A 25,296-nucleotide genomic window follows, 5' to 3' on the forward strand; every position below is an offset into this window, starting at 1 on the left:
AACAAAGCTTATGAGTTGAAAGCAAGAGAGGGCAGCCATGGGCTCCTGGGGGGTTAAATGCTGGAAGGACTGAGGCAGGGGCTAGGGAGGCTGCACAGTGGTGATAGCCTGATACGAGGCATGCCAGGCAAGGCTGAGGCTTGGAGACCCATCGCAGGAGGACAGCTCAGGTTGGGGGCTGTAGGCCTGGGGGGACAGCAGAGATGGGGAAGGTTAAACTGGCTATCTGGAGTTGGGGTCTCCCAAAGCACAGCCCTTTGGGGCTTCATCTCCCCACTACCAGCCTCTGGCTCCCTGGACACTTGGGAAGTCACACAGTTAGCCAGCCGGTAGAAAAAATACCTTTTTATTAATTATTAGGAATAATCCATTCATTTAATGCAGGGTGTGTGTCGGGGAAGGTTAGGTACTGCCAGATGGATGAGGGGAAACGTGCAAGAGGAACAGTGAGAAGGGGGATGATCCCCCACTTTCCACAAACTATAAACAGCAACATGAACACTGAGAATCACAAATAAGAGGGTCCTTCCTCATGTCTCCTCCCATCCCATTCTTCCAGAATGAGTCCCAGTATGGTCCCTAGAGGTGCCAGGGCATCTGGAAGTTCTGGGCTGGGAAAGGGGTGCAGTGTGTGGCCTCAAAGTTCTGCAGATGCTTCTGAGCCTGAGGAAAGAGGGCAGAACAGGTAGGGTACAGAGCACTGCAGTGAGCGGCAGCCACCAGACACCACCACACACCCTCTGAACCCACCATCCACTCTGTAAAAGCTGCTACTTCCAATGCTTACAGGGTATCCCCTGTCCCCAAGCCCCACATGCACCTCTTGGCCATTCAGGCAACCCCCTTCCTGCTCCCCACTCCTGAACTCACCAGAAACAAAGCCAGCTGCCGCCTTCCATCTACACTCATGTCCTCCCCTGCAGAGAAGAGGCACTCAAACACGGGCCACGCAGCTGAGTATTCATCCCTTTCCTGGGCTCTTCCCAATCCCATCTGCTGCCCCAGGGCCTCCTTACCCACACTCCAGGGGAAGTCAGGCCCATGTTCTGCCTGGTAGGAGCGGAGGACTGACAGACACCAATCCTCCTCCACGTCCCATCGACTGTAAATTGAGGCTGGTCAGGGAGAAAGATGAGGGTCCGTCAGCAACCTGGCTTCCCAGGCCCCCACCCAAAGGCCTCACCAGATCCCATTTCACCTTCCTCCAGCTGTGAGGAGGCCTCCAGCCACTGCCTCACCACTTGAAGACCCTCATCCGCCATCACACGGGGATACCTACAGAGGGAGTGCCAGGACTAGAGGTCAAGACCCAATTCTCTTCACTCCTCATCCCTGCACCTCCTCCTCTCCCTCCCTGTGCTGGTATCAGTACACTTGTGTACACATGTGTGTATACACACACACACACACACACACACTGGCTCTCACCGATGCTGCAGAAGCTTCAGGAGGAGGTCATTGCCTCGGTTGGACATGATGTCCTCAGGAACCCTGGGGGTGAGAATATACACTGGGGGGCTGGAGGTTGGGGAGGAAGGGTCTGGATACCTGGGCTTCTGTGGGCAGAGGTGGGAGGGGCAAGTTCCTAGCTCTCTCTGGGATCCAGGAGGGCAGAGGTTCCCAGCACTCACGTGGTGGTGATGATCTCGTCCTTGGTTCTGCGGATCAGCAGCACAGGGCCCTGGTACCTTCAGAGGACAGCATAGTGGGGAGGGAGAGCTCAGAGGGAGACAGGTGACAACTGGCCAGCCCACCCCTGCAACCCCCACCCCAGGCTGCATTTTCACCCCTGCTGTAGCAAGGCCCCATGGGCTAGCCCTTCACCCAGGGGTGAGAGTCAGAATATTTAAGACTGGGCATTGCTCAGTCAGGCCTTGCTGGGAGATCCCTGCTGTGCCAGGCATTAACCATTTGGTTGCCAGATCATGGGTCCCGGGGAACCTGGGCAGGGTTGGGCCAGCTGGGGTGGTGGCAGGGGCAGTGACTATTTACCAACTTGCACTTTAGTACTAATTTCAGCGTTTGAACACCCAGCAGAGCCTTTATGGGGGGCGAGGCGGGGGAAAGGGGGTTATATGCTGGACGCTGGCCTGTCCTCACCTGCACAGCTGCTCCGCATTGTTTAGATTGAGATGCTGCCTCACAGTCCTGGTCACCAGGCCCCCTAGAGCGGGACAAAAGTGAAGGGATGGCAGAGACAAAGCCCTTGCCCAACACAAAGGTCCCCATTGTTCATGGAGAGAGAAAACTGAGGCCCCCAGACAGGGAAATCCTCCTGCTTCTCAACAATAAGGAGACCCACTCCCCACCCACGGAAAAGGAACCATCTCCAGTTACAACAGCTCCCAGTTCCAGCCCACCCCTTCCCTGGATGGGCAGGCCTGGGAGCTGCACTCACTCCAGCTGTCTGGCATGACCTTCAAGGCCAAAGGCACCAGGTCATCAAAGGAGGCATCCAGGATCACGGCACTAATGTCTGGGTAGGACATGGCTGCCCACGTGGCTAGTACCAGGACAAGGAAGAAGGGTGAGAACTGAGGAGCTCCTGCCCACCACCCCCCCTCATCCCACTGACCCCATAGGCTGACCCCATCCTCCCTACTAGGTTAGCCTCAGGTCTCTTCTTAACCCCTCACTTCATTCGGCCAGAGCACTATCTGGAGAGGATGGAGAAAGAACATCGAAGTGCACTGAAGACAATACGCAGAGGAAACATTCACTTCCCTGATCTCCTCACCCCAGAACCCTGGTCTGCTTCTTTTAATAATCAGGGACAAGGGTGGAAGGAAGTGTGAAGTGTATACAAGAAGTGTGAAGTGTATACAAATAGGATACATTCTTTCAGACCCACTCAGAGATCCCACCTCCATCCTCTCTTTCCTTAAGTCTCCGCCCCACTCCTGGGCCACCAGGGCATTTCCCTACCTCTCCTTGAGGAGGGGTGCCATGAATGTGCCTATAGTGGGGACAGGAGGGAGGCTGGTACCAGTGAAGCCGCCGATGGACCAGGCATAGATGATGATGTCCTGGGGCTGGAAGCCCAAGCGGTGGATGGCAAACTGGACCACTACATCCATGGCATTGGCCTCATTCTGTGGGAATGGCACCCCCTGCAGGAGGAAGGGCAAAGGCAGGAAGGGGTCAGTGCCAAAAGCCAGCTCACTGGCCACCGAAACCCTCCCAGCATGGACCCTTCCTGCAGCTACTCTGCAACAGACAGGAGGTGTAGAAGAAAAGGAAGAAAAGGGCCGTGGGAGGGACTGTTCTCTCCAGAAGCCAGCTGTTTACAGTAAGATCCACCTCCTCCCTCCTGCCATCCACCCCCACCCCCCCACCTGTTTGAGGAGGGGGCGTGGCTACCCTGCCCTTGGCACTCAGGTCCCAGGTGAGTGGGAGCCCCCACAGAAATACACACCCCTTTCCCTCACTCAGTGGCTGACCAAAGGGAGACAGACCATAATTCAAGAAAAGGAAGGGATTCCAGAGAGGGTCTCACCGTGCTTCCAGCAAAGCCTGGATGATTCCAGCCCAGGACTGAATATCCAGCTGTAACACAGGAGGAGGAGCTATGACCTCATGGCCCACACACCCACTCCCCAGCCCTGGGGGAAGGAGCAGCAGGACACTGGGGTTCTTACCACCCCCCAACTCAGAGGGAAATAACTCAAAGCCATCCCAGAATGGGGAGATGACACGAGAGGTTCTGTGGCAGCAGAAGGGAGAGATGTGATTTCGGGGGTTGGGTTGGGGGTGGGGGCGGGCAGAATGAAAAGCATAATTAGGTTAGGGGCACAGCCCACGGGGAGGGGATGTAAGGTCAGCAAAGCAAATGGGGAGGGGACTTTTCCCCAAAGGTGAGGGTCTCAAACCTTACCTTTGAGGTGAGAAAATGGTCAGGCCCAGGGAGGTCATATCAATGTGGGAAAGTGGGGACATTCCATTCCAAGGGGCAGAGATAAGAGGGCTGAGCCACAGGCCTACCTTCCAGAGGCGTAGAGACGCAGCCCACCTCATAGAAGCCCGCGTTCCCCTCACAGCAGATCACCTAGGGAAGGAGGCAGGAGAAAGGGCTGGGAAGGAGCCACATTGGGACTGAAGAGCCCCCTTGTGGCAGGGAGGGTGGCCTGTGGGAGCTTTGCAGGGAAGAGGAACGGGCACGTTCCTGTTCTCTCCCAGGGGAATGGAAACTTCTCATTACACAAGGTCCATAAGATGAGGAGCAGAGTGGATGCAAATGCTTATTAACAAACTGGGCCCTCAGAGGAAGAGGCATGATTCGAGTTGAATTGCTCAACCACCCAGCACAGTATCCATTTTTCCTTGGGTGACCACCAGGTGGGTATCTCTCAGGAATGGCATTATGGATATGTTTTTCCTGTCTAGTTTGGGGTCTCTTTTTTCTGTGACTGTTTCTTTGGTGTGGTATGCCAATCGCTTTCCTCTCCCTCTCTGGGCTCCACTCTTATCGTCAGATAAACTCTAATTCCATGGTGCCCCAAGCCAAAGCTCAGAGACGGTGGGACTTGGATGGACTCTCATAGCAGTCAGGCAGAGCCAGACTAGAACCCAGCTCCCTAGACTGCCGGCTTAGGGCCTTTCTAGGGCTGCTTTGGGGGACTTTGGAGCCAGGTGGCCTGGGCTCAAATCCCAGCTCTACTACCACTTACTAACTGTGTGATCTGGGAAAGTTATTCTGTGCCTCAGTTTCATCACCTGTAAAATGGGCTAATATAAATAGTACCTATCTTACAGGGTTGTTGTGAGGTTCAATATATGCCTTGCACATGGTAAGTGCCATCTAGGTGGTGACTATTACAATGATTACTTTTTGGTCCTTGAATGTCAACTCCTACTTCTTCATCTGTTTCCCTACACCAATAGGTCTTTGGTGGAGCTGGGAGGTGAGATTATCCCCAGCTGTGCTTCCTTAGGGCTGCTATAGAATTGGGATCCCCAGAACCTCCACTGCCCTCCCCACATTCTACTTCTGGGCACCCTGTTCCCTCTCACCAGCTTCTGTCCCTGGGGCTCAGCTGTCCCCCGCCGGTCCACAAACATGGTGTCAATCTCGTTGCCGTCACAGGCCAGCAGCTTTGCCCGGCGCCCGTTACACTGAGGGAGAGAGATGCAATGCCCAGGTGTGAGGGGCAGAGGGCCACATCCCTCAGGGAGAGAAGGGCCGTCGGGGACGGGGGCAAGGGAGCCTCACCTCTTCCACTAGCCGGGCCTGGCCCTGCAGCAGCACAGGCATGAGGGCCTTCTGGAGCAGGTACACAGAGCCCGGGTATAGCATCCGGCGCCCCAGGGTCTGTGCCACCAGGTAGCTGTGGGGAATGTGGGGTTAAGGAACCTTCAACCCCAGTGGGGCCCAGGGACCGCCCAGCCCTAGCACTCATAGACTCTGGGGCCTGCCTCAGCCTTGACTTTCACAGCTTCCTTTTCCTCTTTTAGGACTTACTGAAATAATGTATGTACCAGGGTGGTGTTCTTCAAACTTTTTTTACTGCAACCTTTGTAAGATACTGTGGCCCTGTACACACATATGCACATATAATACCGGAAGTTTTATGAGATAATACTTTCTATATACAATAAGTAAAAGCAAAGTTATCATCAAATACGATTCTGTTAATGTATAAATACAACTTATTTAAAGTCCCCAAATAAATAATACTTTTAAAACAATGACAGTTATAATTCACTAAATTGATTTCAAATTCACTAATGGGTCAAGATCTGTAGCTTGAAAGACACCAAACTAGACTGTAAACTCCCTGGGGCAGGGACCTGGCTGTTTGTTCACTGTGATATGCCTGATATCTGCAACGCAGTAGGTGCCCAGAGCCTGGTGCAAAGCAGGGGCTTAATAAATATTTACTGAATAAATGCACTAATCTAGACAGATAAGATGTGGTAGGTGCTGTTCCTGAAAAAGACGACTGACCACTTCCAGTTAATCTCGAAGTAGGATTTGTCCCCAGCACAACATTGTCCAACCCCATCCAGCATCCCCCTGAAAACCCCAAATGTGGCTTGCCCCTCTGACCCATCAGCACACTGTCAACAACCGACCACTAAGTCCACCCACTTCCTTGGTATTCTAGAACCTGCTTCCTAGCCCCCAGCAATAGAAAATTCCCACAGCATCTGCTCCAGAGTAGGATACGAATGGTTACTGCTGTGACTTCTAACATCACCGTACCCACAACTACCATTTACTTGGGCTTTGCCATGTGCTCTCACACCCCCAGGCAAGGTGAAAGCCCTTCAGATTATGTTACCCTACTTAATCTCACCAAGCCTATGAAGCGGCTTATTTATGGATGCAGAAATTGTAGCTCACTCAAGGTGGAATAACCAAGGAGCAGAGGGGCCAGGACAGGCACACAGCTACCACAAGACCCTGCTCCAGCTAAGGCTATGCGTCCCCTCTGCACCCCCAGCCTCATTCCTCCCTCTCAGCCTCATCGAACGAGCTTTTGTGTCAGACAGAACTGTGTTAATATCCCAGCTCTTCATTCACCACCTGTGAGACTCTGGACCTCTATGAGCCTCTTTTCTTCACACATAAATGTGGATAAAAACAATTCTGCCACAAACATACAAAGTACCTCGTACTAGGCCCAACAAATGACAGCTGTCTTACAATGGAGCCCCCAGTCCCAGAGACCTTGGCCCATGTCCCCTCCGCCCCAGCTGGCCTCTCCTCCCTGCTACTTCCCACCTGGTGATCTGACAAGGCAGCTTCTTAACCCGGTTGAGGAGAGTGTCTGCTGTCCCCCGGTGCAGGGGCTCTGGGCGAAGCAGGGCCACGCCCCGGCGGGAAGGGCCCCCTCGGGACTCCTTCCTGAGGAATGGAAAGATGCAGGGGAGGATGGGGTCAGGAGCAGCAAGCTGGACATCTGAGGTCCGGAGGACGGTGGGGTCTAGGAACGAGGAGAGGGCGCTGGAAGGCAGGCACTGGGGCCTGAGAGGGGGATGGAGGCTGAGGATAGGGCAGAGCAGGGATGGAGCAAAAGAACTGGGGCCTCACCGGCTGCTGGGTTCTTCCCAGTGGAAGTCAACTGGCCAGCTCCTGAAGTCAAAGTTGTACTTGGCGAGCTGCCTCTGTGGTGGGCAGGGAGAGAGAGAGGAGGGGATGAAAAGGGGAATTGATAAGCGGGGAGGCCCTCCTACCCACCCTCGACACCCTCATCATCCAGGGGACTGGCCCCCACACATCACAGGAAGACAAAAACCCTCTCAGTTCTCAGATGGAAAGCTCTGACATGGCCAGAAAAATCAGGCAAGAGAGGACAACCTATCAGGTATCAAGACTGGCCTGTCTGCCTTCTTCCAGAAGAGGAACCCAACACTCTTTGCTTTTCCAAAATCTAAGACTGACCCACCCCCAGAAGAGGTGGCTGGAAGTGCTGGTGCTTCTGAGGGAGGAGGTGGGGGAAGTATTGGCTGGTCACACTCCCTTCCTCACCTGGGTCCTTTACATGATGCTGTCTTGGAGGATCACAATGACTGTCTCAAGGTTGGGTGAGAGGGAAGGAGGGAAGTGGTTCCTTTGCACGAGGGGCACCTCTTGAATGAAGCCCTCTCTGACTGTTCCATCCTCACAGCCACCTCCCTTCCCTCAACTCCTGCAGCCATGGGCCGGTGATGCCACCCAGACCATCTGTGCCTCTGGTCACCCCATGGAGTCAATGCCTTTCGAGGGCGGTGGGAGCGGTGTCTTATGCTCTGCTGTATTCCTTCCCCCACGCCCAGAGCTCCCAGCACTCTATTTTGAGAGTTGTTTTTTATTTTCTGTCATAGAAATTCTTTTGACATTTTCAAAAATAACTTGACTAAGAGAGAGCAATAGAAAAATTGTACAAAAACGTAAATGGCAAAACAAAACAAAATGAAGAAAAGCAAATTTCAGGCAGACTTTGTTCAGACCTGGACTCAAATCCAGACTCAGCCACTTCCTTGCTCTGTGACTCTGCCGGGGTCACTTAACCTCTTTTTGCCTCTGTTTCCTCAGATGTATACTGGAGGGTAATAATGCAACCTCACGTGGTTGTTGTGAGGATTAGAAAGGGTGTATGCAAAACGCCTCAGACAGTGGTGTGGTAGAGCATCATTACATAGCTCCATAAATGGCAGTGTGGAGCAACCAGGAATATGATGATAGTGGTCATAGCTGTTTGATCCCAGAAACCCCTCTGTGACAGAAAAGAGCTTTATAGGGCCCCAAAGCCCCTTCTCAAAGATAATCACACTGCAGCACTGCCTGGGCTGGCCCAAATCCAAGAACACTGTGCCCTGGCTTTTCTCCCTCCTGGCACCACACTGTGCTCCCGGGCACACGAGTGGACATACTTGTTCATCTTGTCCCATCCCCAAACAAAACTAGCATGGTGTTCAAGGCACACAGTGAAAATAAACAAACATTTACAGAACTGAGCTGCTGTGATAGAGAGAAAATCCCCATCTAAGAAACATTGTGGAATGTTCCTATGTCTAGACAATTCTTGTGGATGGAGGGTGGAGGGGTGGTGAATTGTTCTAGATGAATATTCCATCAGAAGTGGTAGGGAGAGAAAATCCCTCGGGCAGACAGTTCACTTGTGGAGGGAAGAAGGGACACAGCAATGTGCAAGCAAACACCTAGTGTGGTGGGTGGCAAAGCACACCTCCTCCCCCTGGCAGAAGCTGGTGTCCAGTGCCCTGGGGAGACAGCCGAGGAAGCTGCTGCCAGGGCACCTGTCTGGCACCTTTCCTGGAAACTCCCACCTTGTTCTCTGCGGACTGGTTCCTATGTGTTGCCTCCAAGATGGTGATGAACTGCCGGTACTGGGGGTTGGTCCAGCGGCCAATGCCTGGAGGAGAGAGGATAGGAAACAGTGTTAGGAAAACTAACAAGCAAGATGAGTAGGTTTTAGGAAGAGAATTGGAGGTGGGCAAGGAGAAGGCCCTGGAAGGAGAAGTGAGAGGAATAGGAAGGGAGGGCCCAGGATCTGGGGAAATAGGAGACCTGAGCAGACCCCCTTCCTCCACATCCAGCAACTGGCTACAGCATTCTTCCCTCCCTAAGTTTCTTCCTTTTGTTTCTTTATAGACTATCGACCTTCCACTCTCCACAATGTTCATTCTCCCCAGTCTTAAAACACTGTCACAAAACCTCACTATTCACCCTTGGGAACATTGGGTTTCACTTCTTTTTGCGGCCACCCTTTTCCAGTGCTTGCTTCTCTCTCTTCTGCATGTTCTAACTCCTGCCACCTGGTTCCACAGCCTCTTGCTTTTGCCCCATAATTACATCCTTACTGAATCTGAGTACCCTTCCTCCGTCCTCTGTGCCACTTAGCACCCTTCCTCGAAGAATCCTTGAGATTCCTTTTTCCTCTGCTTCCTGGGTCCATCATTGTCTCCTTCCAATTCCCGGACTGCTCCTTCCTGCCTCCGTTCTACTTCTCTCTCTGAAAGGAGAGCCATTCTCAACACTGAGCTCTATTCTCTCTTCACTTGGCCCCGCTCTCCCTTCCCTGCCCAGGAGTCTCAAACCCTGACTTCTCTGATTCCACTGACCCGACAGGTGTCATGTGCCAGGCACTGTTCTAACCTGAGAGAGACAGTAGGAAACGAGACACACAGGTCCCAGCTGTCAGACAGCTGGCACTTTGGGTGAGGTGGGGGGTGGGGCTAGAGAAAGACAATAAACAAGTAAACAAGAAAATTTTAGAGAGGGGTAAGTGCTATAAAGAAAATAAAACCAAAATGAACCAGAATGCTATGTATCATCAACGGCAGAGCCCCCAAACAATGAAGCAAGCTGAAGAATAATTTGCATAGAGCGATGCTATTTGCGCCAAAAATGTAAAATGTACAAAAAAATGCTACATATTGTTTATACTTACCATATTTCATAGATTCTAAGATGCAGATTTTTTTTCACATTTGAAAACTCTGAAATCAGTATGCATTTTACAATTCATAGCAGCTTAGATTTGATGAAATGAGGTATATATTTCATAAAAGTATATAAATATGGACCAGAAAAACACCACACCAGATGACAATGGTTACTTCTGGGGGAAGAGGAACATGGGACTGGGGAAGGTTCCAATGGAAACACCCACTCTATCTGTAATGCTTTATTTAGTATTTTCTTGACAACAGGTATTTGAAGCATATATCACAAAACCTAAGCATTTTAGTTCTTTTTGATATTTTTTCTCTAGATTTTTCTGTATTTAGTTTTTTTCCAAATTAAAAATAAATAAAATAAAATATTGAGACAAAACGGAGTAGTGGGAGCTACTTTTAGATGGGGTGGTCAGAGAAGGTCTCTCTGAGGAGGGAGCCCAGCCCCGTGGAGATCAGGAGGCAGAAGGTCCTCCCCCTGAACTAGACTCAACTGCAGCCACCAGCTCCCGACCCCACCACCTCCTTCTCAAAGCATCCCCCCACCCTGTTTTCATCATGTGCACCCGCCAGGGGACAATGATTTGGTTTGTCTCTTCATTTTTTAATTGTGAGATATAACATATGTACATAAAACATACATTCAGTTTAAAAAATATAAAGCAAACATTCACGTGACATCACCCAGGTCAAGAAAGAGAACAAAGTCACCTCCCACCAAGAGTTCTCCCCATGCTGTTCCCTCCCCCTTCCAGGTAATCACTATCCTGAATTTCAAGACAACCATGCCCGAGCTTTTCTTTAGTGTTTTGCCACTTATATATGCATCCCTTTTGTGAGGAAGATCAGCCCTGAGCTAACATCCACGCCAATCCTCCTCTGTTTTTTTTTTTGCTGAGGAAGACTGGCCCTGAGCTAACATCCGTGCCGATCTTACTGCACTTTATGTGGGATGCTGCCGTAGCACGGCCTGACAAGCGGTGTGAGGGTGTGTGCCCGGGATCCGAACCCGGGCCACCAGCAGCGAGCACACGCACTTAACCGCTACGCCACGGGGCCAGCCCCTATATGCATCCCTTTTGAACTTCATATAAATGGAAATACTGCATAAATTATTTGGTGGTCAGCTTCCTTCATTCAACATTAAGTTTGTGAGATTCATCTGCATTGCTGAGTGTAGCTCTAGTTTGTTCCTTTGAGTTGCTGTATTGTGTTCCATTGTAGGACTCTACCCCGCAATGTACTTATCCTTCCTACTACCCTTCGTGGCTATGGAGTTGTTTCCAGTTTAGGATTATTAGAAACATACATATATGGCTATATACGGAATTATTGTAGGGTATATGCATCTCTTCCAGATAATAGCAAACTTTTCTGCAACTTATCTTTTCATATTTACAACTCAAGCCCTTTAAGGAAAACATCATGCCTTGACCACTCTCAATTATTCCCCCTCAGAGCCCAACACAAAATGGTATTTGCAGAAGGTACTTAATAAATATTTACCCAATGATGGATAGATCCAAACCAGGCTCCGTCTCCACCTACCTCGGAGGCAGGCCACGCCTGCCAGCAGCAGTAGCAATGTCCCAGCATAGTGAGAAAATGGCACCACTTTGGACAAACTCAAGTAACCTAGGAGGGGAGAGGACTATGTGAGAAGCTTTCCCCAATGCCCCTCAGCTCCTCTTCCCAGTTCAGCCCCATCCTCCACCCCACACCCTCTCTTGTGACAGCCACGCCCTCTGAGGAAGAAGATGCCTGATGGAAGAGGGAAGCCAAGCCATCCTCACAGGTCCCCTTTCCTCGTTAGGGGGTCGGCTCATCTGCCAACAACCTGCCCATTTCTTGTCCCACCACCTTTGAAACCACACTGACCTTTCCTGTATAAGTAGAAGAAGGCGAAGGGAGAGGAGTAATAAGAGATGGACCAGAACACTGAAGCCTGCAGCAGAGAGACAGGGACAAGCAATCAATACACACACACAGAGGTCTGCCATTTCCAGGCCTAGGTTCTGAGCAAAGTGGATAACCGGAGGGGTATCATATCAAGTACCTATTCTGTGCATGACATCATGCACACAGTAGGTGCTCAATATTTGTTGAAAGGCAACGTGTCAGAGCATAACAGAGGCTGGGAAAACTACGTACAGGACTATTTTCTTCTTCTTATCATCTCCAGACATAATTTCATCACATGTAATAGCCAGTCTCTCTTTCTGCTCAAGTTAATCAAGCCTTTTCAATCAGCCCTGCTCAGGACAGCCCCTGGCCTGGTCCCCAAGAGATGCACAAACGTCACCACAGGAACCCTGCCAGAGAGAACAGCTGTCTCTGCAGCCAAAGAGGTTAGTTGCCAGGGAGGACAGGTCACTGGGGACTGCAGGACTCAGCACCTGCGGATGGTCCCAAGAGTAAACACTTTGTCCTCATGGCTCAGGCTGCCCCAGAGAAAGCGATGCACATGCCAAAAAGGAGTGCCAGGTATGCGTGCACGAGAGCATGTCCATGTTTGTGTGTTGTAGCGGTCTGCTGCAGAGCCCAGAGCATCCCCCTCCCCGGGGCTGCTGCCTTCTCCCAGGCTGGGGAGGAGAAAGTTCAAGAGGGCAGCTGGGTCTGAAAAGATGCAGTAGTCCTAGATGCTAGGGCAGACATACCAGCGCCAGGATGCTGTCGGCATGTTTCTCCAGGGCACGGGGCTGATAGTACGTTTCCTGCCAAAACAGATGGCTGCATTAAGGACCCTGGCAATTGATAAGTCCTTCCCCTTCCCTTTTGGAAGCCCTGATGTGTATCCTCTGGTTCTAGCCTCCAAAGCTATCTCTACTGAGACATCCCTGGCTCTCAAAGAAGCCCTCTTCCCCAGCCCCACTCCAAACATGATTTCCCACCCTAGACCATGAAAACAAACACAGGGGGCTGGACTTGGAAACAAAAGTGAAAGCAGCATTGGATTACTTTTGCTCCTTTTTCACAACCCAGTTTCAAACGGGTTGTGGGCAACTGCATATGGGGAGAGGGGTTAGAGAAGAAAGGAAAGACACCATAACAACTTTAAGAGGGAAAGAGGAGCATCAGAAATAAGAATAGGTTGATTATGGAAGAGAATGTGGCTGGGGGTGGGCAGTTTGTAGGGGACAGTAAACATAATTTGAGACGACTGAGAAAAAGGAAGAGAATTCAGGGGCACAGCCTACCACCACTCCCAGCTTTTATGAATGCAAAGACACTGGGGTCTCCAGGGTAAGTTGAGGGGTGGGGTGAGGTGTGGCGGACACATGATATGTTGAAGAAGTCATTTTGAAATTCAAGGCCAGGGTAGAGGGAAGATAAAACGGAACCGGGGAGGCACAGTAAGAAGAAATAGCGAGCTGGACGGCAAAATCATCCAGCTCCCGAATCCGCGCAGTGTCTCTTCCAGGACTTGAATCAACTGGGACCGGCAGGAATCACGACAGACAGGGTTGGGGGTCGAGAGACGAAAAAGCAAGGAGTGGTAGTCGGAATGAGAAGGCGGTGGCAAACAGCGATAAAGGAGCGGCCGGTCCCTAGTCGTGACTTTAACCCAGGAAGCACAAAGAGCGCAGACTTTGCGGACAACTGGCTTGACAAGCGGGCTCCCCCGATTTCCAGTAATGGGGGCTTCTGGGGAGCAAAGGCCGCAAAGGGGTTTGGGCCGTACCATGTTTCTGACCAGGGGAGAACTGGACTCACCCAGGAGCTGGAAGGGGAAGTAGTGACTGAAGTTGGAGTCTCAGGGACGCTGGACGGGGCCCTTTCAGAGTCCCTTTCCCGGTAGATTTTGTAGAGCCGGGGGCCTAGGACGCAGCTCAGCAGCTTCGCCATGACCCCCGCTCGGGCCGCTGCTCTTCCAGCAGCAGGTCCCCCCGCGGGCCCCGCCCTCCCCTGGCCTCTAAGGTGTTGCGTGCCCTTGACGTCAGCACGTACCGGCTCCGCCCCGTGCCGAGTCGAGGCATTTTCAGCGCTTCTTGAGAAGGGTTTCGCGCAGTTGGGCCTACGGGTACAGCGATGGTCAGAAATTAGTTGAAGGCGTTTGGAACGCGGAGCGTTAGAAAATTATCAGGCACATTTAAATCTTTTTTTTTCTTCTATCTCTTAATATCGGCAGACTCTCGAGCGACAGTAACGAGTAGTAAGATTAGGAGCACTTGACAAGAGCAACAAAAAAGGTGGTAAGGTGTCTGGGAATACATCTAACAAAAATACAAGATTATATGAAGAAAATTACAAAAGTTTTGAAAGAGATACACGAAAGCTTGAATAAATGGAAAGCTACACCATAGTCATGGATAGAAAGACTCAGTATTGTTACGATGTGTGAAATACTGGTAAAAAGAAAATGGATGAATTATCGCTCTTAAGCATGGACAAATCTCAAAACCATAATGTTGAGTGGAAAAAAGAAAGCCACAGAAGATGACATACAACATGACAGCATTGTATATAATTCAAAAACACATAAAATTGAATGATAAGTAAAAGATAAAGAGCAAATTTAGAATAGTGTTGCACAGCACAGAGGATCTTTGACTGAAATGGTAATATGTATTCTGTTTCTTCATAGATATACAGGTTTTTCTTTTTCTCTGTACTTTACACCTACATAATACATAAACTCTTTAGCTTTTTATTGCAGTAAACACATGTATAGAAAAGTGTACCAACTGAATTATCCATGTAATCAGCACCCAGACCAAGAACGCATCATTACCACATCTAGAAGACCCTCTCCGAATCACTACCAGTAGCTACGTGCCCCACTAAGGGTAACCACTATTTTAATTTCTAACCTAATAGATTAGTTTTGCCTATTTTTGTACTTTGTATAAATGGAATCATACAATACGTACCCTTTGTTTCTGGCTTCTTTCACTCGTTATGTTTGTGAGATTCAACCTTGTTGCTTGTCGTTGTGGTTTGTGCATGCTCGGTGCTGTCGAGTGTTCCATTGTGTGAATATACTACAGTTTATTTAGCTGTTATACAGTGGTACATTAGATACAGTCTTTGGTATGCATGGAATATTTCATCAAAAACAATTTTAAAAATAAATAGCCTTTAAAAATAAATAACATTAAAAACTATTAGAGCTACGTGAAGATGTGCCTTGAGAGTCCTGCCTGGGGCAAAGGGATGAATCAGTGAATTCTTCAAGCCCCTGTTATCCTTATCCTTGAGTAATAACTTAATACACTCATCAGGGGCTCTGGAGAGGTCTGTGGTGTGACAGGCAGCCACAGGGAAAGTCATTCTAAATCATTTATGGAGTACTGACTGGATGTGCAGTCTCCTGCTGGGTTCCAAGGAGACCAACATGAAGACTCAGCTACTTCCTTCATGGCCAGCATCTCTTAGGGGTGGAGGAAAGAAGAGAGAATGTACTTCTAGACTGACAGGAAGTGGACAGCCATGACCCTTCTGCGCAGGCGTCATAGCATGGAAGGTCTTTGATCTGAGTCCCTCAGCTGAGGAGGAGTCAGAAGGGCGAGGAGGTCGTCTTCAGAACTGCCTGGACTGGGTCTTTTCCCCCTCAGGACAGAAAGGTTGTGGTCACTTTTTCCCCAGTAGACATGCAGCTGGGCTTTATCTCCCCAGCATTCCCATCCCCTCCAGAAGCCCATGTCACTCCAGACCAGGGAGTGTGGGCCTTTATCTGGGCTCTGTTTCCTCCCTGGGGACATCAGGTCCTGGGCAAGAGAACTTGGCAAGCTCTCCCCATGGCGGTCTTATTCCTCCTCCTTCTGTTCCTATGTGGGCCCCCTCAGGCTGCTGCAGGTAAGGAGCAGGAGGTGGGGGATTCGTCAGCTATTCGCGAGGCCGGGAGGGACTGCTGCTGTTTCTCCTTCAGAGCCTGGGGAAGGCATCTGACTCAAGAAGATAAATTTACCCCAGCTGACCTCCCCCTGCCTCTAATACTGGGGAAGACCCAGAGACAATCAAGGTCCAGGTCATGTACAGTTTCCTTTAGAACATAAGAACGGATAAGTAAATGCTTCCAGAAAAGGAGAAGCAAGAGTAAGAGATACAGGCATTTGGTGACTATTCCAGCCCTTTTTCTCTTGCCCTCAGATTTCCTCATTCACTGGGGGAGAGGGGAGGAAAGCCCCTACCTTCTTTTCTCCACTTCACTTTTTTGTAGCTCTCACTTGAGAAATGTGCTCAGCCAGGCAGTGCTGGGGGACCTCAGAAGGGGAGGAAGCCAGGGGTTGGAGGATGAGTGGAGGGTTGTTGATCTGATGGAGGTCTCTGGCCTCACATAACCCTCTCCCCACAGACAGCATCCAGGCCATCTATGTGGCCTTGGGGGAGGCAATGGAGCTGCCATGTCCCGCACCACCCACCCTGCATGGGGACGAACTCCTGTCCTGGTTCCGCAGCCCTGCAGCAGCCTCCTCCACTGCCCTGGTGGCCCAAGTCCAAGTGTCCAGGCCAGTCCCAGGCCCTGGGAAGCCCAGAAGGGAATCCCGGCTCAAACTGCTGGGGAACTACTCTTTGTGGCTGGAAGGTTCCAAGGAGGGCGACGCCGGGCGGTACTGGTGTGCTGTGCTGGGTCAGCAACACAGGTACCAGAACTGGAGGGTGTATGATGTCTCCGTGCTCAGAGGTGAGTGGGAGCATGCAAACCAGGGGCCACTAGGGGCTGGGAAGCCCAGGCAAAGAACTAAGGGGTCCCTCTCTCCCCACAGGATCCCAGTTATCTGCGAGGGCTGCAGATGGATCCCCCTGCTCTGTCCTCCTGTGCTCTGTGGTCCCCGCCAGACGCCTGGACTCTGTGACCTGGCTGGAAGGGAAGGGTCCTGTGAAGGGCCATGTACAGTCCTTCTGGGGCGATGGGGCTGCCCTGCTCTTGGTGTGTCCTGGGGAGGAGCTTCCTGAGCCCAAGGGCCGTAGACCAAGAATCATCCGCTGCCTCATGTCTCAGAACAAAGGGGTCAGCTTTAGCCTGGCAGGTAAACTGAGGGAGGATATGGGAAGGGATGTTGCCTCTGGCACATCCTGCACCTGCTGCCTAGGGGAGGAGGTGAGATAGGAGGAGAATCTGTTATTGGCCAGGTCAAGGTGGGTGATTTCTTAAGGAGCAGACCATCGCCTGTAGGAGGAGGGCTTTTTTCTCATTGACTAAATCCATAACAGAGAAGGAGGTTGTGTAAGCCAGCTATCTGAGGGAATAGACAATCAGCCAAGAGGGAGAAGGATTCTGGTGGAATATACCATTGTTTAGAAATAGGGTAATGTATGGTTTTTGTGGCATATCCCATAGCAGAGAGGAAGAAAATAGGAATTATTGCTGAGGGAGTTGTCTTTTGAAGAAAGGATATATGCAATGATGTTATAATGGCCCATTGATAGTGAAGGCAGGAGAAAAAAATATAAATGTTTTACAATAAAAAGTCTATTATTCAGAGAAAGAATGCTACTGGATGTAGAATAACTCATTTGTAAGGCAGGAGGGAAGAGCAAATGGCCATTATGTTGGTAAGCAAAGGCCGGTTAGTGGGCAGTGACTGGGTCTTATTTCTGTCTATACCCGCAGCACCTAATATGGTGCCTGGCATGTGGTGGACACTCAGCGAATGCTTATGGAGTGAATGAATGAAAGAATGAATAAATGGAAGGCACTTTATTTTTTTCTTGAAAGGGTGGATTACTATGAAGGGTATGAGGAAAAATCACAGTTATGGCTGGTGGTCTGCTCTGGAGTTAGCTGTCCATGTATGGGCAGGGGAGGATTGCCATTCTCTATTGATGTTGGCTCGTGGAGTCAGGGTGAGAGGCCTGGAAGGGGGCAAAGTGGGGTGGTGGATATTGGGGGCGAGGAAGCTTATGAAGTCTTTTGGAAGAGCCCACCAGGCTATGGGAGGAAGCCTCTCTTTGGGGCACAGAGACAGACCCCCTCACTGCCTCCCTCCTTATCCCTTTTGTCTTGACCTTACTGCAGCCTCCATGGATGCCTCCCCTGCCCTCTGTGCCCCTTCCACGGGCTGGAGTGTGTCCTGGATCCTGATGCTGTTGCTCACAGTGGGCCAAGGGATTGCCATCCTGGTCCTCAGCATCATGCTCTGGAGGCGGAGGGTCCAGAGGGCTCAGTGCAGAGGTGAGTCCCTCCCTCCCAGAGGGAAAAAGAGCATGTGGGTGCGAGGGAGAGGGTTGGGCTCACATCTTGCCTCTACACTCTGTCCTCTCTCGGGGAGGAGGGTGGTAAGGAATATAGCTCTGAGTTATCTGATGACTTCTCTGCCGCACCCCATATGGCTCCTTCTTCCCAGATGCCTCGATTCTTCAGTTCAAACCCCAAGTCCAGGTCTATGAGAACATTCATTTGGCCCATCTGAGGTGAGCAACAACTAGGGGGCGAGGCATAAATCCCAGGGGGACTGGGGTTGGGGTGGGGATGGGGTGCTGGTTCCTGAGGAGGTGGAGAATGGAAATATCTTTAATCTGTCTTTCTGCTTCGCAAAAGGCCACCTGCCCCCAAGACCAGATGATCTCAGTGACATCTGCTGGGAAGTGTGACCTGCTGTCTCTCTGGCCATCTGGCACCTGAAGGACTCCCTGAAAAACCTTGGCAAGGGGGAAGGGGCTGAGAGTACTACTTCATAGTCCAGCTGGTGTCCAGTCACCAAGCTCTATGTGTGTGTGTGTGTGTGTGTGTGTGTGTGTGTGTGTTGGGGGTGGGGGTGGGGCCGAAGGAAAGGAGAAACATTATTCAGTGATGTCACCTATGAAAGGTGTGGTCTCCTGTCTTGTAGCAGCCAGTGGGGGGTGGCCCTGAGCCCACAGTACCTTGGGATTGAGGGGAACCTGATGAAGCTGGCAGGGGATGAGGAGGGTGGGGATGGGCAGAGAGGAAACAGAGGGATCCAGAGACTTGAGCAATGGTGGAGAAACAGTTATGGGGGAACCACAGGACAAATGGGGGAAACTGAAGAAAACAGAAGGGAAGGGACTCAAATCAGAGTAAGGGAAGAGGTGGACAGAAAGAGACAGAAAAATGGAAGCACACAGTGGGAAGATTGAGGGACAGAGAGAATGGAAAGAAGACTTAAGTTGCCTCTGAATTAAGCCAGACGTCCCGCCCCGACCCCTTCTCATCCTTACAATGAAGAGAAGTTGAGAAAGAACAAGTACCTTTAGTCAGACCCCAGACATCCTCAGATGAAAGGAGAGGGAACTGAGTCAGGATGGGGGTACCTGGGCTCAGCCACTACCACGGGGCACCCTCTTATCCTAGGTACCCCATCGTGGCATCCAGAGCAGTGAGCAGTTTTTTGTCACCCTGACATCCCGGGAGCCCCTGGAGTCACACACTGTCTCCCTGTGCAGAGCGAGTGTCCACAGCAGGGGGTGGGCGGATTTCCCAGTAGGGTGTGTAATCAGGCCCTGCGTGTCTGTGAACCATGGACAAGTCTGGGCTGGTGAAGCAGGAGGGGGCATTGATGCTCCTAACTCGTTCATTCTGCAGTCTCAGGCAGAAATGAGCTGGACTCCAGCCACACCCTCACAAGCAACTCCACCAGGCGCCCTTTTGTGTATCTGCTCAAGCTTGTGCCTCACTGGAGAAAGGCTTTCTCCGAAGTCTCGCCTAAAGCCTTCACGCTGTAGTGGCTTAAGCTAAGCTATTGGCAAGAAGGACGCAAATGACACAACTAGGGAATGAGGTGAGAGTTGTGGTTCAGCTTCCAGCACCGCAGCCCAACTCACCAAGCAGCTCTAGTTTGGTTTTAGAGAGCGCACACACACACACACACACACAGCAGTGTTACCAGACTCTCAGATAGCACTTTTATTAAATTTACTCTTCATAGTTCCCCAAGCCCTCCTTCCTGAGTTCCTGACCTACCAAATTAATCTTTCCTAGCAAGACTCTCCTCCTCACCATACCTGGTGCCCCTTCAATCCCTTTGCCTGAGACCCACAGCTCCATCATATGCCTGCCTTGCCAGAGACCTGGGGCTGAGACAGGGCATCAGCAACAGGCATCTAGAAAAGACAAAAGACATCAAACAAGTGTTCTTAATGAGGCTGGGCTCTGGGCAGGCGCCTGTAGGGGCGGGAGGGGTACCCATAGGAGTCAGGTCTTGGGAGGGGTCTGTGAAGGTGCTGGGCCGGGGATGTGAGGTCTCTGTACAAAAACAGGTTCTTGGGCGTATCTCAAAAGTGTCTGTGCAGATGTTTCCAGGGCCGTAGTGATGGCGGAGGAGTCCTGGGTTGAGGGCTGCAGATCTTGAGAGGCTAGTGGAGGAGGTGGCCTCCCCAGGTGAAGCTGGCCACAAGGAGGAACAGAGTGGTGAGGAGGGGGGTGGGGAGCCACTGCAGTGTGGTGGCCAACTTGCACAGGTCCTGCTCACAGCAATGGTACCACAGAGCGTAGGAGCGTGACCAGTAGGTGGCATGGCCTGGCAGAGGGCACCCAGTCCTTGGGAGGCAGCCTTTCTGCTCAATGATCTCACTCTGCTCTGTGGGACAAAAGGGGAATGCTGAGGCAGGGGCGGGAAGGAGGCAGGGGCCATGGGCAGCAGGAAATGCAGGATGGATGGAGGCGGGGAACGACCTGGAGAAGGGCCATTGGACCAGAGTCCTACCTGAGGTGCCAATACTGATGCCACATGCTTCATCATCCTGACAATCAGTGGGAACAGGGTAGCAGGGTTTGGCGAAGCTGCAGGTGTAACAGCGGAGCCACCCCTGGGCAGGGGAAGTGGTGAGATCTGTGGGGTCGGTGGAGATGGAGCAGAGAGGAAGGGCAAACAGGTCGGGTGAGAGGCCAAGTCCAGATTCGGGACAGGGATTCACGGGACACGGATTCACAGAGCGAGGTGACACACAAAGTGGGGAGAGTGGAGAGAGGGAAGCAATGAAGTGGAAGGAGAAGGACACACAGAAGTAGAAAAAAAGAGACAGAGAGGAGAGGGGAGACAATTCAGGAAAAGAGAAAGACACAGAGGCAAGAGAGATACAGGAATTGTGAGATGCACAGATGTGAACAGAAGCCAAGAGATTCAGAGATGATCATAGAGAATGACATAAAAAAGCCAGGGGGTGGGGGGTGGGGGGTGGGGGTGTGGGGAAGCAGTGAAGAAGTTAAGCAGATGGTGCCAGAGACAGATGAGAAAATAGGAACTGACATTGACGAAGGGGCCCAGCAAAGAAGCAAGAGGTGAGACAAGGGACAGGAGACAGAGGCTTGTCAAAGATGCTGCAAGGAAGAGACAGTTATTCTCAAACGCCCTTGAAAGGAAACTTTTCCTGTTGCACCTGATCAGGCTGGCCCAAGGCCATTCCCAGTAGCTCTTCTTTCTAAAGCTCCCAGAACTCTCTTCTTGGCATCTCTCAGTCTCCTCTCCCCACCAGCCTTCAGGCTCCTCCACAAGCCCCTGCCCCAGCGCCTTCCCCTAGGGCTGGGCTCTGGGCAGGCGCCTGTAGGGGTCCCCAAGATTCCCCAGCTCACCCTTACCCAGTGCCCCACAGAGAAACAGGATGCAGAGGAAGGTGCTGGAAGAGCCCATGGCTGAGCCCGGGATTCTGGAGTCTGAGGGAATGTGATCTGCACCCCTAGAACCTGAGAGTTGGAGAGTTGGAGCATCAGAGCCAGACAGGGAGGGACCAGTAAACAAACACACCTAGGGAGTGAATCTGGGAGGCAGAATGGGGACCAGATTCACCAGCCTGAGCCACAGGGCCCTGGCCCTCTGCTCCTGTGCCCCGCATCTCTCACATCCTCCCTGCCCCCTACTTGAGTCTGCTCTTGCCTTAAGGGTCTTCTCTGTTCTCTCAGTGTCTGTCTCTGTTACTCTTAGCTGCATCTGCCGCTCCTGAGTTGTGTCTGTCACCTTCCCTCCTACTCCTCGCCCTCCCTCCACTTGTCTCAAGCTGTTCTCTGCTCTCTCAACTCTCTCCCTGTCTTTGTTTTTGCTGTCTTTTCCCCCTCTGTGCCTTTAAGTCTCTCAAGGTCACCCTCCTAAACAGCCCTAGCCCAGATCTGTGTGAGGTGGTGGTTAAGTGTGAAGTTTGAGTGTGGAATCAACAATATTCCCTCCCACCCACCCACGCACCACATGCAAACAAAGCCCAGCTGCGTAAGGGAGGACCCCACCCAACTTCAGATCCCTTTGATTCCCTCAAGCCTCAACATTCCTACCCCATAATTATCCCTCCCAGCTTTACTACCTTGGAGGAAAGAATCATGGGTGGGGACAGAGGGCCGGATGTGTTTCCACCAGGGCAGGGGGGGGTGGTGAGGGGGGTCAGAAATACTAGGAAGGAATGCAGGGATAAGATTTAGGGGGGATGGTAGAGTCTGGAAGACTGGAGTTTAACAGATTGGGGAGGAGGAGAGCCACATCTGGGGAATCAGGGCAGGAATGTACCAGAAGGAGTAAGACTGGGGGTGAGGGTGGGGTGGGACAGAGGAGACACAGGGATCCATGGAGCAGCAGTTTTCCAAAACTTTTTTTATCTCAGGACCTCTTTACATTCTTAAAAATGACTGAAAACCCCAAGAGGGTTTTCTTTGTGTGAGTCATATCAATATTTACTATACGGTAGTGTTAGAAACAAAAGAGAACATTTTAAATAGGTTCATTTAAAAATAAAAATAATAAACCTATTGCATGTTAACAAAACATAATTTTGTGAAAAATGACTTCTTTCCTAACAACACAGTGAGAAGAGTGGTATTGCTTTACATTTTGGGGAATCTATTTAATGTCAAGCTTAATAGGAGATGGCTGGTTTTTCATACCTGCTTCTGCATTCAGTCTGTTGAGATATGTTGTTTTGGTTGAAGTACATGAAGAAACTCCAGCCTCACACAGATATGTAGTTGGAAAAGGAAGATCATTGAGGACCCTTTGAAAGGGTCTTAGGGACCCCCAGGATTCTAGGGTCACAGTTTTAGAACCACTGCTGAGGATGGAGGAGTTTGGGGACTCCAGAGGATGCTGAGAGCTCTGTCTCCCTTGGGGGCCCCTTTCTGTCCCCATTGGGGCCCCCAGTGCCCGCTGGGGGAGACTCTTTCCTCCCTTTTTATTGCCCTATAAAGCCCAAGGTGAGGGGGATATAAGGCTGGCAGAGCAGGGCCAGGGAGGGGGGTGGGTGGGAGGGAGAGGTGCTACTGACACAGGCAGACACAATGAAGCCCCTCCTTGTCAGAATGCTGCTTGGCACCCTGCTGGAGACTGCCTTGGGTAAGGAGGCAGCCCAGGTGGCTCTCACACAGGCTCCTTCGCCTCTGCCAGCTGGTTCCCCTGAGAGCCCAGGTCCAGCGCCCTCTCTCTCCTGCCAGGAAACCGCATGCGGTGCTATGACTGCGGTGGAGGCCCCAGCAGCTCCTGCAAAGAGACCGAGACCACCTGTGGTGAGGGTGAACACTGTGGCTTCCTGGAGCACAAACCCTGGAGCAAGCCATCTGGAAACCGTGAGTCCCCTCTTCCCTCAGCCCTTCCCTGCTTCCAGAACCTTCCAGGCTCAGTCTGGCTCTGGGCAGATGGTGCCGCTGTCAGAGTAGAGCAGTCTGTAGCCCCTTCTGGCTCCTGGCACTGAGCCCTTCAGAAGCCCGCTGTCTGTGTGGTCCCACCTCCCTCCCCTTCCTACTCTCTCTCTCTCTCCCTCTCTTTCTCTCTGTCTCATCTCATAGGCTCATTCAGTCACAAATGGTAGGAAAAGCTCTGTCTCTTGAAGGCAGTGTCCAAAATATTAAATCAAACTTCAACTTCCAGGCATCAGCTAAGGAATAAGGAAGTATGTGTGTATGTTTTAATTTTTTATTTTGAAATAATTTTAGATTGACAGAAAAGTTGCAAAAATAGTACAGAGGGTTCCTATATATCCTCCACTCAGCTTCCTCTAACATTAACATCTCACATAACCTTAGTGTAATTATCAAAATCAGAAAATAACATTGGTATAATACTAATAACTAATCTACAGACCTTCTTCAATTTAGCCAGTTGTTCCACTCACGTCCTTTTTCTGGTCCAGGACCCAAACCAAGATCCCATGTCTTCTTAGTCTCCTCCAATCTGTGAAAGTTGTCAGTCTTTGTTTTTTTTCCTTGACCTTGCTGCTTTTGAAGAGTCCTGATAAGTTATTTTATAGAATATCCCTCAGGGGCCTGCCCCATGGCACTAGCGGTTAAGTGCGCGCTCTCCGCTGCTGGCGGCCTCAGCAAAAAGAGGAGAATTGGCATGGATGTTAGCTCAGGGCTGATCTTCCTCACACAAAAAAAGAAGAGTGTCCCTTAGTTTGGCTTTATCTGATATTTTCTCATGATTAGATTGAAGTCATGAGTTTTGGGCAAGAATGCCACAGAAGGGATGTTGGTTCTTTTCAATGCATCGCATTGGGGGTTCGCAATGTCAATGTATTAACTTCGATCACTTGGTTTCAGGGAGGTGTTTTTGGAGGGGGCAGAGAATCCCTTTGGGGTCCTTGAAATCACATGCACTCTATCTCAGAAGGCAAATCCTCAAGCTAGGAGTCCAACACCCCAGTCTCATTCTCTCTCTCAGCCTCAGTGACTGTGATTCATCACCATCCAGCCTGCGTGGCGGCCCATCATTGCAATCAAGTGAAAACAGAGTTGGTGGGAGACGTGACTTACACAACCCACAGGGACTGCTGCGTCGGAGACCTGTGCAACAAAGCTGTGGCAGCGAGCACTGGGGCCCCGGCGTGCATCTTGGCCGCAGCAGCCACCGCCCTAGCCTGGCTCATGCCAGAACTGTGGAGAGGGTAGTGGGAGTAGGGGAAGGGAAGGGAGCAAGAGAGCAAGGGAACAAAGGAGATTTGAGGTGAGAAGACAAACACTCTTCTGTGAACCATTAAAGTCTATTGACAAGTCTAGAGCTGACTGGACAATTCCATCTATCTTTTGTTGATGGGAGAGCTGAAGGAGTAATATGGGGGCATCCAGGCTCTAGTTTGGAGGTTATCAAGCCTCAGTGGACTTAGTAACACGGTATACTTCTTAACCAACTAAACCCCAAAGGACAGTGGAGAATCTGCCCTAAGTGACTCCTGGATCCTGTTGCTAGGGAGAATCTTCCTTAGCAGAGAGGATCACTGAGGGGAACAGGCTCTGGGCTGAGTGGGGGTCACCAGGACCAATGAGCCTAGTTGTCTGGGTTTGTTCCCCTTTCTGCCATTTGTAACTTGGCTCCCAATATGGCTATTTTGAATTGAGAAAGGAAATGTAAGCACTGTGATAAGAGGGTTGTTTGGTGGTCCACTTAGTAACCAGGATGGGGGAGGCCTCTGACTCTAACCTGAGGGACTGAGGCCTGGAAAGAGGGTCCCAGGTCCTATCCCCATGCAACTCGCCTACCGTTTCTGGGGAGCCCTCAAGCCAGGCTGCACCGCCTTCTTGGAAGTACA

General features: G+C 51.1%; 3 protein-coding genes across 5 annotated transcripts; 1 reads left to right on the forward strand and 2 right to left on the reverse strand.

The window, feature by feature from the left end:
- Nucleotides 1-330: 330 nt before the first annotated feature.
- On the reverse strand, nt 331-13,801 carry ABHD16A (abhydrolase domain containing 16A, phospholipase). 2 transcript variants are annotated; one of them, XM_004424359.3, is made up of 20 exons: nt 13,615-13,801; nt 12,558-12,614; nt 11,779-11,845; nt 11,449-11,535; nt 8,770-8,855; nt 7,034-7,107; nt 6,725-6,847; nt 5,210-5,324; nt 5,011-5,112; nt 3,982-4,045; nt 3,497-3,546; nt 2,987-3,110; nt 2,399-2,503; nt 2,101-2,164; nt 1,632-1,688; nt 1,429-1,491; nt 1,199-1,275; nt 1,017-1,115; nt 871-917; nt 331-663 (listed from the first exon to the last, which is right to left on the reverse strand). In XM_004424359.3, the coding sequence occupies exons 1-20, from the start codon at nt 13,744-13,746 to the stop codon at nt 580-582; spliced, it is 1,677 nt and encodes a 558-aa protein (XP_004424416.1). In that variant the 5' UTR covers nt 13,747-13,801; the 3' UTR covers nt 331-579. The 2 variants fall into 2 exon arrangements, with proteins under 2 accessions (XP_004424416.1, XP_087294481.1); XM_087438355.1 differs by lacking the exon at nt 13,615-13,801 and having other exon boundaries at nt 6,725-6,926; nt 12,558-12,613.
- A 1,822-nt stretch (nt 13,802-15,623) lies between these two features.
- LY6G6F (lymphocyte antigen 6 family member G6F) lies at nt 15,624-25,287 on the forward strand. Of its 2 annotated transcripts, none has more exons than XM_087438363.1 (6): nt 15,624-15,696; nt 16,196-16,525; nt 16,608-16,871; nt 17,861-18,016; nt 18,189-18,255; nt 18,383-18,407. In XM_087438363.1, the coding sequence occupies exons 1-6, from the start codon at nt 15,639-15,641 to the stop codon at nt 18,405-18,407; spliced, it is 900 nt and encodes a 299-aa protein (XP_087294489.1). In that variant the 5' UTR covers nt 15,624-15,638. The 2 variants fall into 2 exon arrangements, with proteins under 2 accessions (XP_087294489.1, XP_087294488.1); XM_087438362.1 differs by lacking the exons at nt 18,189-18,255; nt 18,383-18,407 and adding exons at nt 23,207-23,338; nt 24,432-25,287 and having other exon boundaries at nt 15,639-15,696.
- LOC106800913 (lymphocyte antigen 6G6e-like) lies at nt 19,938-21,891 on the reverse strand. Its single transcript, XM_014782993.2, has 3 exons — nt 21,377-21,891; nt 20,505-20,630; nt 19,938-20,378 (listed from the first exon to the last, which is right to left on the reverse strand). The coding sequence occupies exons 1-3, from the start codon at nt 21,426-21,428 to the stop codon at nt 20,155-20,157; spliced, it is 402 nt and encodes a 133-aa protein (XP_014638479.1). The 5' UTR covers nt 21,429-21,891; the 3' UTR covers nt 19,938-20,154.
- Nucleotides 25,288-25,296: the final 9 nt, after the last annotated feature.

Source organism: Ceratotherium simum, chromosome 13, assembly GCF_057802395.1.
Source record: "Ceratotherium simum simum isolate JZ-2026a chromosome 13, ASM5780239v1, whole genome shotgun sequence".
NCBI lineage: Eukaryota > Metazoa > Chordata > Mammalia > Perissodactyla > Rhinocerotidae > Ceratotherium > Ceratotherium simum.